The sequence below is a fragment of the Squalius cephalus genome (genome assembly GCF_949319135.1).
Source record: "Squalius cephalus genome assembly, chromosome: 2".
Classification (NCBI taxonomy): Eukaryota; Metazoa; Chordata; class Actinopteri; order Cypriniformes; family Leuciscidae; genus Squalius; species Squalius cephalus.
The window spans coordinates 21,587,091-21,604,909 of record NC_137123.1 but is presented as its reverse complement, the minus strand read 5'-3'; the positions used below and the strand labels follow the sequence as shown (position 1 = coordinate 21,604,909).

Genomic DNA, 17,819 nt, shown 5'->3' with positions numbered 1-17,819 from the left:
GATATATAAATTTGCATTTACGAGAAACAAAATCTTAATTGCAAGATTTAAAGTCATTTCGCAAGATATAAAGTCACATTGTTTCTTTGACTTTATATCTCACATATTGTAATTGCAAAATTTAAAGACAAATTGCAAGATTTAAAGTCGTATTTTTGAGATATAAGATAAATAATAATAATAATAATATATTTGCTTATATTATAAGATATACGAACTGTAAAATTTTACGTGATATTGCAAGAATGTGAGGAAATCGCTATTACGAGAAACAGTCACAATTGCGAGATTTAAAGTCACATTGTGAGAAATAGTCGCATTTACGTAATTTTCCAATATATAGTCATATTGTGAGATATAAAGTCACATTGCGATATATAAAGTTGCATTTACAAGAAACAAAATCGCAATTGCAAGTTTTAAAAGTTATTGCGATATTGTGATAAATAAAGTTTTATTGCGACATTGCGATGTATAAAGTCCTATTGCGCAATATAAAGTCACATTGCTTCTCGTAATTTCGACTTTATATCTCACATAGTTGCAATTTAAAGTCAAATAGCAAGATATAAAGTTACATTATGAGATATAAAGTCACATTGAGAATTGTGAAATTTATGAGTTAAAGTCGCTATTGCAAAAAACAAAGCCACAATTGCGAGATTTAAAGTCATATTGTGAGATATAAAGTCGCAATTGCAAGATGTATAGTATTATTGCAAGATATAGTCACCTTATGATATATAAAGTCACATTTATGAGAAAAAAATTGCAATGGCAAGATTTGCATGAGATAGGGCTGCATGATTTTAGGAAAAAATCGCCATTTGAATTTAAAAAACAATCAGAGAGGCTCCATCGCTGGATAATGAGCTTCTCACGTGTAAGAACACAATGACACACTTCACTCTGACAGTTTTTTCGATTTGATAATTGCACTAAGGAATTATTACAATTTCTGTTTTATTTTGATTAATCGTGCAGCCCTATTGTAAGATATAAAGTAAAAAATTGGATATATAAATTCACAGTTTTAAGAATCAACATCCTAATTGTGAAATATGAAGTTGCAGTTACCTTTTATTTTTTATGTTATTTTTTTACTTTGAAGTGGAAATGAGTTTCCATAACAGGGTTCATACTAGATCTCTCAAATATTTAATTAGTGTGACACCAGAATGTGCAACCACACTTTTCCAATCTCCTGTTTCTTTACAGAATACACACCATATTCAACCAACATCGACACAGTTCCATATACGCGTCAAGTCAGTGAGACTAAACTAGTGTGTAGTAGCAGTCTGCAGTGCTGTCACTGTCCAAAAGTCAGTAAGAGTACAGTATGTCCTGATTGTGTCTGTGCTGTCTTTGGGGTTCAAGCCAATCCTGGCTCCTCATATGGAGAGAGTGAGGAGAACAGGGGCTAAATCTGGGTGTGGGCAGAGGAGACTGCCAAAACTCTTCATCCCTGCTGCTGGCTGCCCTACATATACTGCTCAAATAATCTGTGTGGACACCCACAGTTACTCATGTGCTTCTTCTCTTTAGTCTCAGATCTTAGTAGTATATGTGTGTATATGCGTGTGTGCGTGGGTGGATTTCAGGCACGTCCGCCAAATGTAACAAGAGACAGGTGAGGAATACGTGACACATTTGGGAATGTGTGTGTGAGTGTGTGATTAATTTTAATATGGACCCGTATGTTGCATCAAGCGTCTCTGATGACACATAGAACATCTGACAATCTGTCATTGCACTGCCCACATAATTTTGTCTGGTCTTCGGGGTCAGGCTTAGGGTCACATCAAGGGCATTGGATTCCCTCTTTGTCTTGGTTGAACTTACAATTTCAGACTGACCTCAGATCTAAGTTGCAATTTGGGGTGGTGCAAAAAAGATCAAGGCTGGTAACCAAACGTTTAGGTTTGAACCCAATAGAGCTTAGTTTGTCAGAATACATTCCATATTTAATGGAACACCTTTTTTTTGTAGTTGTGTAATGATGACAGAACTGGGCCATTCCTTTAATTGGAGGCTGTAAGGAATGGATGAACAATTTGTTCAGTATGACTTATTGAAAATTTCAGACTGTTTCAAAATGCCACACGACATAAAGTCACAGCCAATGCAGCATGATAAAAAACTGACAACGGTTGCGATTAATCTGGTTGCGCTTGGCTAGGGTAACATTTTTCAGTTTCATCAACATACTGAGCGTCATTCATGAAACATGCGCATGATGAATTTCTGTGTAAATTATAAAATCGTTCTAACGTAAATTGATGCTTTCATGTTTTAGCATAAATGTATGTTAACAAGAATAAAAATAAATAAATCAGAGTGGAAAAAATTACAAAAATGTGTTAAAATTACGCAGAAATCGTTAAATGATTTTAGGGGGAGGGACATTCACTCTCTAAAAAATGCTGGGTTGTTTTAACCCAATTTTGGGTCAAATATGGACTAACCCAACGTTGGGTTAAAAATGCAATTTAAAAAATGGACAAATTGCATTTTGAACAAAATCAAAAATGGACAAAAATGTAATTTAAAAATAGACAAATTGCATTGGTTACATTAAAAATGTAACCCAACGGCTGGGTTTGTCCATTTTTAAATTGCATTTTTAACCCAACGTTGGGTTAGTCCATATTTGACCCAAAATTGGGTTAAAACAACCCAGCATTTTTTATATTCTAGAGCATTGGACAAAAATCTACACAGTATTATTTTTTAATTTTTATTTCTTTAAAATACTTTTATTCAGCTAGGATGCATTAAATTGATCGACAGTGATAGTAAAGACAATTATAATTGCAAAAAATTGTCTATTTCAAATAAATGATTTGACTTTTTTTTAAATCTAAGAATCCTGTATCACAGATTCCACGAAAATATTAAGCTGTGTTTTCAACAGTGATAATAATATTAAAATTTCTTGAGGAACATATTAGAATGATTTCCGAAGGATCATGTGACGCTGAAGACTGGAGTAAAGATGCTGAAAATTCAGCTTTATCACCATCACAGGAATAAATTACATTTTAAACTATATTCAAATAGAAAACAGCTATTTTAAAGCTATTTTTTTGGGTCAAATAAATATGCTGCCTTGGTGAGCATAAGTGACTTCTTTAAAGAAAAAAATCTTACCAACCAGTCCAGGTTCAGTCATCAGTATTTTTGTTTCGATTTCATGCAAGAGAAGGACTGAAACTTTAGATGCATCACTGCATTTCACAAGTACACTAGCATATGTAACCTCAAAGGGAACTCATATGGAGTAAAATCTACAGAACATGGGTTCTTTGGCAATCTTTTCTTGCTCTGGTCATGTGGCAGCCAGTAGTCTCTCTCAATGTTGGGCTGCTGCTCATTCAACATCACAAAACAACCTTTTGATTCGCTTCCCACCAGAAATAACCCTGATCTGCACTGTATATATAGAGTGTGTATATGTGTAAGTGTGTTGTCAGTCCAAGTGCACATATGTCTCCTGAAACCTGATACTGTGCTCACTAATGCATGTCCGGACTTGATTCACACTATCCATTAGTAACCTGTGTATGTGTGTGTGCAGGCCTGGAGTGAGTCACACTCACTATTAGGTTCCAGAAATGTGTTTGTGTTCATGTGTGTAGTGGAGGTGCTTTTGTGATTGTACGCGATTGAATCCATGTGTGTCCTGTCAATCAGAGCTCCAGCCAACAGAATAATTCAAGGAAAACAGCTTTCTCTCTCTCTATGAACCTTTCTCTTTCTTTTCCTCTTTCGCTTTACTCCATCTCTCACACCGTTTACTCAAATGGAATCAATAAAGCTGCCCGTAATGCTGTAATCAGGGGATTTACTGCGTTCTTGGATCAGTGTAACTACTCTCACCCTTTGGCTACCAGTCGCCTTTTACCTTGATTTAAGACAGGCACTCCAGTGTTTTGGATGGGGAAGAGCTGATCTTAGATCAGCTTGAAAGCTGTTTATAAAAGCCGACTGACACGCCAAAGCCAGAGAGTTTATTTCTCTGTACCCAAACAGGGATCCTTTGATTATTTGCGCTGGTCGCTAAGGCATTACTATTGCTTATATACTTGAAGTCAGGGATTTGAACAAACCTCAAACCCTAAGTAATAATATTCAGTGTGTAACCCATCATGCTTGGTACCTCAAATGCAATTACCTTTACCTTCCTCAGCAACCAGACTTGCTTATTTTATAAATATTGGTGAAACTGAAAGATCACATTACACTAAATTAGTGATCGAGCTATCTAAGCAAATTTATGAACCAGAATATTAATTAATAATATAGCTGTTATGTTCTAGTTCTGTTTTGGTCTCGTTTTTATTCTTTGCCATGTTCGGGTTTGCCTGAGTTCTGTTTGCTAGTTAGTTTCAATGGCCACTGATTATATTACGCACCTGTTTTTAGTTCTGTTAATCATTTTGTGTATTTAATCCCTTAGTTTGTTCATTGCTCAGTCTCATTTATGTTTGTGTGGTAGTGTTCTATGACTTTGATAACTGTATTATCCTGCGTGTTTCCAAGTAAAGACTGTTGAATTTCCTGCGTGCAATATTTACAGCCACATGTGACAATAGCAGCCAAAATTATTATTATTATCATTATTAATATTATTATTTTGCTGTTGGTATTCATTTAATAATAACACAAAACCAGTCTTAAGTCGCACGGGTATATTTGTGGCTATAGCCAACAAAACATTGTATGGGTCAAAATTATCGATTTTTCTTTTATGCCAAAAATCATTAGGATATTAAGTAAAGATCATGTTCCATGAAGATATTTTGTAAATTTCTCACCTTATTTATATAAAAAATGTATTTTTGTGAGTGGATGCAGCACAATCGCGAACATAAATGGACGATTTTCTCAATATTTTGATTTTTTTGCACCCTCAGATTCCAGATTTTCAAATAGTTGTATCTCGACCAAATATTGTCCTATCCTAACAAACCATACATCAGTGGAAAGATTATGTATTCAGCTTTCAGATAATGTATAAATCTCAATTTAAAAAAAATTACCTATAAGACTGGTTTTGTGGTCCAGGGTCACATATTAATAATGTAATAATATGATTAAACGGCACTGTGATTATTTTGGTGTTAAATAATAATAACAATAATAATGACGCCCAAACAACACCCTAGCAAGCACTGATACATCTATTAACTGCATAGCAACGCCCTAGCAACCATCCAAAACATCTATCAACTGCATAGCAACGCCCTAGCAACCATCCAAAACACCCTAGCGTCGTAGTGGGGATTTTTGAACAGGCAAGCACCACTTACATTTTCTTGACAGAATGTGAAAGTTGATTTTTTTAATTCTCTGTGCAAAATCAGTTTATTGAGTGAATGTTTAGACTCAGAGCACGCTTTGTATGGTTCCAGGTGGATTATGCCATGTGAGAGTTTTTCATGTCACCCTGCCGAAACTCACTCAGCAAGTAATTTTTGAGACTGTTTGACTCATTTGAAATACTTCACAGTTCTCCTCGAAAATTGTTTTTCTTTGAAGCTGACATCTTGTTCTTAGAATAAGTCAATGTTTGTACAAACTGAACTCTGTGTAATTGGTTGTTTATGACATCATGCAACATGAGCCCAATCAGCAAGCATTAGCAATGGGTCACTTGACCACTGTCATTATTTGGGTCATGGGATGTGTGCAGATGTATGAAAGGAGCAAGACACATAAAAAATAGAAGCAAGAAGCCTTAACAACATTAGATTAATTATAAAGGCTATAAAGGTGTAGAATATAGCCCCTTTAATACTGCAGTGCAGCCCCTGTGTGTAGCTCTATAGCAGGGATCAGATCACTGTTTTAAAGGGGTGGTTGATTATGATTTCACTTTTCTAACTTTAGTTAGTGTGTAATGTTGCTGTTTGAGCATAAACAACATCTGCAAAGTTACAACGTTCAAAGTTCAAAGCAAAGGGAGATATTTGCTTTTAAAGAAATTGCTTTTTAAACTGCTGGTAGGGACTACACGACATTCCTCCCGGGTTAGTGACATCACCAACCTTAGAATTTACATAAACCCCGCCCCCGGGAACGTGATTTATAGATTATCATGACAGAATATGCTAATCAATGACTAGAAGATAACTACACATCAGCTACCTAAATTCATCAACTAACAATTCAGAAATGTCCTGTTGTATTCTACATGTTGTCACTTCTTCTTGAGTCTCTCCATTATTTTCTGACTCCGGTTTGAACATAAAAGGCTAAAAGTTTTTGAGATTTTCAGTGCGCGTCTGTGTGAGGTAAAAGGACACAAGCTGTTGAAGCTCCACCCCCTGTACTGGGAGGAGCAGCTCATTTGCATTTAAAGGGACAGGCACAAAAACGGTGCGTTTTCACTCACCCTCAAAAAGTGACAGTTTTAACATGCTATATAAAAATATCTGTGGGGTATTTTGAGCTAAAACTTCACATACCACACTCTGGGGACATCAGAGATTTATTTTACATCTTGAGAAAAGGGCATTATACCACCCCTTTAAGTGTCATGAAATGACTTCAATAAGCCCAATGATGGAGCTGCATGACAGAGCTCACTCTCTTGCAATATCCTCAAACTCTTTGGCTGTGTTTTACCAGGAGGTCTCCCTGGTGCAGCTCCTTGAAAGGGCTAATCAAGAGGTTTAAGTGGTTCACACACTTATCTCTGACTTTGCTGGAGTTACAATCACTCTCATATCGGATAGGAGACCTCATGGAGCTGAATTTGATAGAGGGCCCCATGGTGCAGCTCTGTGATGTGACGTTTTGAGTATATCAATTCATAAATGATTTTTGACTCTCGCTCTCTCTTTCTAGAAATGTTTCAAGTCATATTTTACCCCAAAATAAAAACCAATTATACAAATAATAAGGATAATTATTAATATTTATTTACTTATTTTTACCACCAATGTTCTGGGTGGTTGCAACACCCTGGCAACCACCCAAAACTTTGTAGCTGTGAATTTGCTGGAGTTACAATCGCTCTCATCTCGGATAGGAGAAATTAGTTGAAATATAAATATTTTTTTGTTTTGTTTTCTGGGGTGAAGTAAAGCCTTTTTTTTGTGTGACATTCACTCTTAGAGTAATTTGGAATAATGCTGTGTGTTGTTTCTATAATATCAGAGGTATAATGGGAATGAACATGTTCCACACATGCTAAGTCAGCAGAACTCATAGGAACTGAAAAGTTGATGGCTTGTTGTTGTATGGTATAGATGTGTGTGTGTGTGTGTGTGTGTGTGTGTGTGTGTGTGTGTGTTTGTGTCTCCATTCCACACCATCACCCAATCACTGGCTCGTTCTCCTCTCTTCCCGCCCCCTGTTGCTATGGAGACTCAGGAAGTCTTCCAGGTGCCTCAGTGGTTGGGAAATACAGCAACTTCTCCTCGTTCTGTCTGTTCTCACTCACATCTTTATTTTTCCTCTTCTCTCCCAGCCTCTTCATCCTCTTCTCCTGCTCACTGTCATTTCATTTATCCTGCTTATCATATTTCCTTTTCCATTTCTCATTATGTCTTTCCTTGTACAATCCTCTTCTCCCTTTATCTATGTATCTTGATTTTCTGTCCCCTCCTTTTTTGCATGATTTTTTTTTCCCTCCTCTGTTTTGCTCTTCACACAGAACAGTGAATGTCTTGTTTTCATCCTCCACAACCTCCAGAGTTCTAAATACAAGTTATTTTATTTATTTATTTATTTCTCTCTGGTTAAACGCTGATCAACACTTAGGCCACTGTTTGTGTATGTGGTGTAAATATGCATCAGCTTGAATTTGCTCTCAAACAGGGTCAAAAAGCATATCTGGAACACATCACATTCTAAGAGTCACATTTGTGAACCTGATAAACATTGTAAATATTCTACACTGCCGATGAAAAGTTTGGAATCATTCATATTGTTAAAAAAAAGAAGTCTCTTATGCTCTCTAAGGATGCATTTATTTAAACAAAAATACAGTTAAACAGTAATGTTGTGAAATATTATTACAATTTAAAATTTGAATACATTTAAAAATACCATTTATTCCTGTAATGCAAAACTACATTTTCAGCATTATTACTGCAGTCGTCATTGTCACATGATCCTGAAGAAATCATTCTAATATGTGGACTATCGATGGATAATATATATCGATATATATGTATATTTGATGAATAGAAGGTTCAACAGCATTTATTTGATAAATACATATTTAGTAATTTTATGTTACTGACTTTTGATACATTTAATGCATTACCCAAAACTTTTGAATGGTTGTATATCATGGTTTCCACAGAAATATTAAGCAGAACTTAAAAAAAAAAAAAAATCATAATGATTCCAAACTTTTAACTGGTAGTGTAAATTATAAACAAGATCTGCTGACTGTTTAAAAATATCATAACCATACATTCTGCTGCTCTTTGGTTGATAGTGACAACTGCAAAAAGCACAAATTATGCGTTATTATCATTATTATAAGTTCAGGGTCTGGGAAAACGAAAGATGTTTTACATCTGTGAGACGTGATCCGTTTTTAGCCTCCAATTCTTCATGCCATCTGACCCAGATCCTCACAACCATCTTGGTGTGCACCAGTGACCCCCACATATATAAACACAGAGGTTAGCTGCATGTGTGTTTGATGCCCTCAATTACAGATTCAGACTCGGATTTCAATTACTCACTGCCACTGCCATGGATTCTGGGGGAGATATTTCAACAGGACCAGCAGTGAGAAACAGCGAGAGACGCTGCACATCTGGTGTGTCCTGGCTCCACAGCCTGACCTTGTTGTACCTGGAGAACATACATTCTGACAGGCCTTGTGGGAAAGACATTAAAAGCCTATTAGAAAGATAGCAAACAGAAATAGAGCCTCCAAACTCTATTCCGTGTAGCTTTGTCCCCCCCTTTTTTTTTTTTTTTTTTTTTTTTTTTTTACGACCTAAAGATTCTAAATGTAAATAATCTGAATTTTCTAATTGTAAAGATTCAAACAATGTTTCCTGCCTGATTTCACTGAAATGTTGCTTGGCTTGCAAAATGGGCATTTTTAAGATTTAAAGGGATAGTTCACTTTGAAATTAAATTTTGGTATGTTTTAGCTTACCTCAAGGGCATCCAAGATGTAGGTGTCTTTTTTTCCGCAGTAGTTTCAATGTTGATATTTTTAGGTCAAACCGTTCTTGTCTGTCAGTCATTTAATGCAGGTCTGTGGTCACTGTCTCAAAGAGCATGCACAGAGTCGAAATTAAAACAATTCCTCATCGTCCAAATTAAACAATTCCCCATCGTAAGTACACATTGATGGCCTAAGACACGAAACGAGCGGTTTGTGTGAGAAAACGAACAGTGTTTATATTGTTTTTACCTCTTGTAACACAGCCACGTCCAAGTGATCTGAGGGCGCGCGCGCATCCTGGTGTATGACGTGTGCGCAGACTGGTGCTTACGATGGGGAATTGTTTAATTTGGACGATGGGGAATTGTTTTAATTTGGACTCTGTGCATGCTCTTTGAGACAGTGACCATAGACCTGCATTAAATGACTGACAGACAAGAACGGTTTGACCTAAAAATATCAAAATTGAAACTACTGCGGAAAAAAAGACACCTACACCTTGGATGCCCTTGAGGTAAGCTAAAACATACCAAAATTTAATTTCAAAGTGAACTATCCCTTTAAGGTTTCAAAAGTATAGCCTACTCACAACACAGTATATTACTTGGATAATTTTAAATCAGAAATCTTAACCTTCGGTTCAGTGAGTGAGCAAATAATTCAAGCCTATTCAGTGAGTAAGTGAGTAACAAATTACATCTGTGATACAGACCAGTAACTCCTGAGTTCAGCTCAGTCTGATTTACCAATTGGTCGATTGTCTCATTAAAATGAACTGTGCCAACTGATTAATTCATTTGTGAATTGCATGTTGCACTGTAAACTACCATTCAAAAAGTTTGGGGTCAGTGGAATGGAATGGAATTTAATGGAACTAATATTTTTATTCAGCAAGGACATTTTAAATTGATCAAAATTGGCAGGAAATACTTTTGCTATATTCATCAAAGAATCCTTGGGAAAAAAAAATCTCTCACAATATCCACGAAAATATTAAGCAGCACAACTGTTATCACCATAAATCCGAGTCTGAGCCGGACCGAATGCAATGATTGGACGGACATATTTTGGTCCTGAGACTTCCACAGAAGATGCACAATGTTTTAATATTTAGACCACTTCTATTATTGATCGCTATCAGGATGTGAAGAGAATTTCAACCAGAATAACAAAGTGTTTATGAAAAAACATTGCCTATACCCTCCCATTAACTTTTGGAACAGTTGTGCATGTGAATTTTAACAAGAGATTTTAAAAGTTCTAGACTATAAAGAATTTTTTTAAAGAGGTATTACATCGTAATAGTCAAAATTAACACTGCTCCAAAGATTCTATCGGCAGGAAACAAGTGGGCTCAGGAAAAGTCTGGAATTAAACTAGCATCCCCACTGAATTTATTAGTATTTGTTTTTTCATGTTGAAGGACAGTATTATTTCTTGTTTTCATTTAGAGTTTCTTTAACCTCGTAATCTTTGCGTAATGTGTTTGTTCATTGGAATGGTCAGCAATTTGGTTCCCACAACAGCTACTTCTAAACTTTACTCAATCTCTCAGTTCTTGTAAATGTTTCTAATGAGCTCAGCCCACCGGGAGTTTCCAAGCAGAGCTCTTACAGGGTCACATTTGCATGGGAGTAGCTCATGTTGAATCTTCCAGCTTCTGTTGATGGTTTCCAGTAGTTGTTTTCAATTCTTAGAACTGAGATTTACATTTGTTTGTGGGATCCTTAGAAATAATCTGCAGCTGTTTGTACTTCATATCCCCAAAAGGCAAAAAATGTGGAAAGTGACGGAAAATGAAGCGAACAAAATGATTGGGTTTTCGGGAAACATAAGCTCAGGATTTTAAACAGAGATCATGAAATTTTTCATTATGCATAGAAAGGAGAATGTGGACGTTTTCCCTATTAGTCCAAAACACTTTGTTTACTACCTATAAAGCTTCTTTATCAGCATTGATGGTTCCATGAGGAACGTTTAACATTCATTGAACCTTTCCATTCCACTAAAGGTTATAGTGGAAAAAGGTTCTTCAGATTATTCAAATGTTCTTCAAAAATGGTTCTTTTAAGAACTGTTCACTTAAAAGTTCTTTGAGGAACCATAAATGGTTCATCTTTGGCATCACTGTGGGAAATAAAACCCTTATTTTTAAGAGTGTAGTATGTTGCATTTCATTTTTGTGAATCATTTTAGACTGTCAGTGAATCGTTTCTAAACTCTGATTCAACAGTTAATTCGTTAAATTGTAAAAAAATTCTCCATGTGGCATTTTTCATATATTATTATTTTTTTTGTAAATGTTATGCATCTAAATAGTGCTCTTTTGTACCATTGCTGGCATTATTATTACTGACGGTGTCTGTTATAATTATCATTTACATGTTTTGTTTCTTGTGTCTTCCCACAGATGCAGATTCTTGACAAGTTCCCAATCGAGGGAGGGCAGAAAGATCCCAAAAAACGGATTATCCCTTTTCTTCCAGGTGATTTTGGGAGGAATTTGTCCTCCCCTTCCTCTCCTCTGCACACACACAAATGCACAGACCTGCAAATACATGGTGTCAGCAGATCTGTCCACAATAAGTCATGGTTATGCTGGGACAGGGTCGTGCTTCTGTTCTTGACTTACACACACACACACACACACACACATGCTGGAAACAGGCACACGAGTCATTGAGATGAGCAGCACCGTTCCCTGAGAACAAGAGCCATCAATAAGAAGAAAAAGAGGAGAGCGAGACGGAGACACAGAGAGATCGAGACACGTTTTCGTTGCTGACGCGGCTGTTCTATTCCCTGGGAATGTATTGTCATCCAGCAGTCCCTCTGATGCTCTCTGTTTGTTCTCACATCCTTCAGTATGAACACACAAACTCAGATGATCACTGGCTCCATTGTATTATTTACTGGAATGCAATGTAATTGGTTGGATTACTATAATATTAAGTGGATTATAAAACCATTTGCAGCCGTTGTGAGGGAATATTAGGGTGTCAAGTTTCAAACCATTAAATCAATGCACTGTCTCCGTTTAATTCCAGTCTGATTATTGGACTCCACTGGGACATAAAGAGGGACAGATCAGATTTTTATCGATACACAGATTACATCCATCCACTAGCAATAATTTTGTATTGATTTTCCTTTGTTAAAAGGCGTATTCATATTTTATACCTTAGGATATATATCAAGCCTTCTATAAACTTCAATAATTAAATATTTGCGATATTTTCCTCAATATTTGAGGTCCATTGTCCTTGAATTTAATGGTTTATATCTTGAAAACTTTATACAGCAACTTTTAGATACCCTTCTGCTTTGAATTCATCCAGTCTTTACGTCAGTTTTTTTTACGGCAGTAGGAGCACATACAGTGATAATAAAAGATGAGAATGAACAGATGAAGGTGAATATACATTTGCTTTATAAATGTTTGTTTCATAAGGAATTCATACTGCACGTTGCTGAGTATCTCTCAGTTTTTACTTGAGAATAAACAGCTTGAGACAGGAGAACATGACAGCTGGAGTTTGGTGCTACGTGGTGATCTTATCTCCTCCAAACGTCTGAATCTGATTAAGATGTTCCAGATCTCAAGAAGAACACATGGCGGTTCTCTTCAGTTGTTTCCTCATGTTTCTGAACACTGTCTGATGGGTTATTCTAAAATACTCTGGGCTTTGCTTACAGTGAGCAGGGCTCAACAATGAATATTTTCACTGGCTTGGTCAAGTTGCATATTTATATAAGTGCATATTTGTGTGTATATCCTTTTATATCATATTTTCCGTAAAAATAAATAAATCTTATTTTATCTTAGGATCTTAAATCTTAAAAATCTCTTATTGTTGAGCCCTCATTTGCTTATTTTTCATCATGCTTACTTGATCTTGTGAAGTAGACCAAATATTTGACTCTACCTTTTATTTTAAAGGAAAAATCCTATTCCGACGAAGTCATGTGAGAGACGTGGCCATGAAAAGACTACGCTTTATTGACGACTATTGCAGAGTAAGTTGCTTTTTTTTCCTTCCTTCCTTCCTCTTTGTCTGTGCCTTTGTGTTTTGTCCTCATTTATTTTCTTATCAAATATGTGTAAGCTGTATTACTTTATGTAGAAAACCATTAAACTGTGAAAGGTTCTTTGTAAGACTTTTCCTTTGACAAACACTGTGTGTGTCACATGTTGTCATGGGGAAGTGTTGCTCACACGCATACGTGTGTGTGTGTTCAGCACATGATGTTAAGAACATCATTAAGAGTGTGGCTATGGCATTGGCGTTCCTCAGGGTTCAATATTAAGCCCCTTTATGTTCTGTACTGATATTCTTTGGACTACATTCCTGCTGTTCAAAGAAGAATTGCCTAAAATAAATAATTTAAAATCCATTCAAAAAGGATAAGTACTTTTTATTTAACAGCTAAAGAAACATTAATTCTAAAAAATAATAATACATATTTATATATAAAAAAAAACATTATTAATGGCATACGATGTATTTTAGTGGGGTCAACTTTTGTAATTAGGCTCTTTTAATTTTCTTTTAAAAGCAGTTAGAATGGCTTTCTAATATGCATACACTGACCAACTTGTTTAAGAAATTACATCTAACATTTCATAAAAAATATTGTATTGAAACTATTTACAACCTTCAAGACCCATTGGCCTTTTGTTTCGACTTCCTCTAGTGGGTTTCAAGCCTTAAATAGTGTTGTCAGATCCCAGCAAACCACAAATTTCACCCTTAGCAACGGTGCTGCATTTTATGCATGTTCACCATGTCAGGTTTTGAGAGTGAATTTGCCTCATTATCAGAGAATATCTGCCATCTTGTTGAAATATGATAATGCTATTACACCAAACAGACACTTGCACTTATTCGTGTCCGCTGTCATGTTTGCTTTGCAACAGCTATAGGTTACTGAATAACACCCTTAAGATTAGTTTGTGGGATTTTAACGACTTGTTTCTTCCTCCTCTATATTTCTCCCTCTCTTTATCTTTTCCCTTCAAGTGTCTTGTCTCTTTTCCTTTCCTTCCACCTCCTTCCTGATGGAATAGAGCCCACTTTTTTTAAAACAATCCATGCACACACATGCAGTGGATGTAAACAAACACACACACACTCACACACACACACACACACACACACACACACACACACACACACACACACACACACACACACACACACACACACACACACACACACACACACACACAGTGGAGAGCAGCTGTTAAACTGAGCTGAGATAGTGAGATAGGCAGCATTATGGGATGTCTTGGAAAGACTGCTGTTGTGACAACAATCTCCATGATATCCACACAAAGGACATTAAAAATACACTTCGAAAAAAAATAGAGCATAGAATTAATCTTAATGTAAATGTGTCCTTCAGATGCTCATTTATAATGTCAATCGAGTAAAAGATTAATACAACAAATTTCTAATTAGCTGCATATGTAAACATTTGATTAGAAATGCCCGTAAATAAAGACAACTCAAAGACTTTATGTTTCTAAAGACTGAATAATATTAAGTGGCAAAAAAAAAAAAAAAAAGGTGAGGGTGGCATTTTTGGTTGTACATATACTTATGGAGTTAACTTTATGAACAGTTCAGGGGACATGTCTATAGTTTTATTTTATTTTGGTTCAATTTTGAATACAAAATGTTAATCACACTAAATTAAAGGACTAAATTGACAGCCCTAGTTTAACATTTATTTAAACCAACCTTTAATTATGTGACAGTTGCTTATATGACAATTTGATAACTAACTTCCTCCAGATTTCCTCTGTCTTTTCAGTGTAGAACCCATCAACATCCTTCCATGAGAGAGAGAGAGAGAGAGAGAGAGAGAGAGAGAAAGAAAGAGAGAGAGAGAAAGAAAGAGAGAGAGAGATAGAGAGAGAGAGATGTGTCTTTGAAGGGCTTAAACGTAGGATGTTTACCAGCTATTTCCTCAAAGCTTTAATTAGATCTCCATTTAATTGCATTGTGTTCTTCAAAGATAAATAAATAACAGCGTTTACTCCAGGGATTCTTCAGAGGCATTTTGTCAGTCTCTCTCTCTCTCTTTCCTTTTTATTTTCCTCTGTTCTTTCGCTAATTTTCAAATCATGTATGAGAGCTTTGAAAGCAGTTGGAGCACAGAGTGAATTTGTTAGACAAACATTTATGCAGTTTGTTGAAGCAAAATGGCGTCTTTAGAATGCCATTAAAGTATTTTAAACTAAAATCAAGTAGTGTTTTCTTTCTTTCTAGTATTGTTTTAGTAAAACTCCTTGAGGTTTATTACATTTACATTTACTCATTATGCAGACTTGAATACACCTTGTCTGTGGTGATGTTTTATTTTGCTTAATTAAAAAGATTTTTCCTTTTCGTCATCTTAGACATCCGATCTTTACGGAGATTTCAAAAGGAAACAACATTTGGTTTAGTTGTGGATTAATTAGTCTGCTGTGTTTCTGGGTGGTTGTCTTGATGTTTTGATTGTCCGGTTTCATGTTCTTTCTGTCTTGTCAGGCGCTGGTCCGGCTTCCTCCCCAGATTTCGCAGAGCGAGGAAGTTCTCCGCTTCTTCGAGACCAAACCAGATGATATCAGCCCTCCCGTAGAGTGAGTGTCACACAGACCTTCACAAATCAATGTCTGCACACTCTCCCACATAGAGAAAGCTAAATGAAGCCAAATATGAATAAAATAAAGTGCGGCGTAGTGTTTAATGCACACTGCACTACCATATACTGAATACTATTTTCTAAAGTCCCACTGTAGTCAATAATTGTATCCCTTAAAACTCATCAAAATTACATATTTAAACGTTTTTCCTTTAAAAAAATTCTTCATGCCTTTAAATAGCCTGGATGTTACATATGCTAAAGCCCGCCCCCCTCGTGATGTGATTGGTTACAAGGTTTGTGACGTCAGAAACACCAGCGATTTCAAACCGCGTTTTTGAGACTGTCTTTGATTCACTGCAGTTTTAAGGAGAAAATAATCAGTAATGGTGTCGACTTATGAATTTGCACATGGTTTGTCTTAAAGCATATTAAAACACCACATAGACAATTAAACAACATTAAAAGCTTGATTTTCACCACAGGGGGGGGCTTTAAAATAGTACTATTTTATTTATTATGGCACTGGAAATGGAAGATGTGTGAATTGCACTGTGGGATACAGTATTCCATGCACGATTTTGTTTATATCATCTGGACATTCAATGTGCTGACACACATGACACACATGCAGACTTGCATGATTTCTCACACTCCCACACACTCTGCATGGTGTTGTGTAAATCTTAAAGCCTCCTGCTGTATTTACATACTTTTCTTGGATTAGCTCAGTAAAAAAAATTCATAATTTGGCTCTCAAGAATGTCGCATCTTCATTGTAAGAGAATCTGTGTGGGTTTCAGGAGAGGTGCAAATGCAGATTTTCTTCATTCTCCAGCTTTAAGTTACCCCCATCCCGACACATTTGAATCACAGTGATGCGATGGTATTGTTTAATTAACACTGATGTGGATATGCACGGTCCTCTGTGAGTGTGTATGTGAACGTCTTTCCCTAGGCTGGTCCATAATTAGCTCATGTGAATCCCATGAAAATTCGAGCCAAATGAATTAACCTACAAAATGAATAGAGAAGGAGAAGCCCATGTTAGGAATAATTCATTTGTTATATACACTAGCATTCAAAAGTTTGGGGTCAGTACATTTTTTTTAAAGGGATAATTCATTCAAAAATGATTCCCCCCCCCCCCCCCCCCATCATTTACTCACCCTCAAGTTGTTCCAAACCTGTTTGACGGTACAAGTTGACGGTAGCCATTGACTTCCATAGTATATTTTTATGGAAGACAATGGCTACCTTTAACTGTCTGGTTACCAACATTCTTCAAAATATCTTCTTTTGTGTTCAACCGAAGAAAGAAACTCATACAGGTTTGGAACAACTTGAGGGTCAGTAAATGATGAATATTAAAGTAATCAAAAGTGACAGTGGTGACATATAATGTTACAAAAAAATCTATTTCAAATAATTGCTGTTATTTAAAACTCAAAAAATCATTTTAAAAATGTATCAAATATTAAGCATTTCATATTTTAAGCAATTAACAGTTTTCAACATTGATACAAATAAGAAATGTGTCTTTAAAGACATTTCTTGAGAAATATATTCTAAAATATATTATAATAGGATGGAAGGAAGCTTATTTGCAAAACAGGAAAAAAAGGTAATTACGAGTTTTTATTTCAGTTTATTATTGAAACAGAATTATGAGATAAGAATTCTGAGGAAAAAAGTTTTTTTTTTGTGCAAGATATAAACAAATATTCCATGGAAGAAATCAAGCATCCATAGGAAAAAGTTATTTTAAATTGTAATATTTCACAATATTACTGTTTTTACTGTATTTTTGATCAAATAAATGCAGCCTTGGTGAACATGAGACTTCTTTCAAAAATATAAAAAATCTTACTGACTATAAACTTTTGAACGGTAGTGTACATATACATAATAAGTATTAAATTAAGTATTATTATTTATTATTTTTTGAATGCACGTTTAAGTCATTGTCAGTCTGTCACGATGTTGGATTGTTTTTGTAATCTCATATAGGCAGCCTTGTTTGCTGTAGTAGTGGGAC

General features: G+C 35.7%; 1 protein-coding gene across 7 annotated transcripts in view; it reads left to right on the top strand.

The window, feature by feature from the left end:
• Positions 1–17,819, top strand: part of sh3pxd2aa (SH3 and PX domains 2Aa) — a 103,756-nt gene that overhangs the window by 24,578 nt on the left and 61,359 nt on the right. For all 7 annotated transcript variants that reach the window (XM_079864640.1, XM_079864637.1, XM_079864636.1 and 4 more), the window contains exons 3-5: positions 11,559–11,634; positions 13,089–13,165; positions 15,688–15,779. In XM_079864640.1, the coding sequence (XP_079720766.1) occupies positions 11,559–11,634; positions 13,089–13,165; positions 15,688–15,779 (245 nt within the window). The remainder of the gene's footprint in view (positions 1–11,558; positions 11,635–13,088; positions 13,166–15,687; positions 15,780–17,819) is intronic.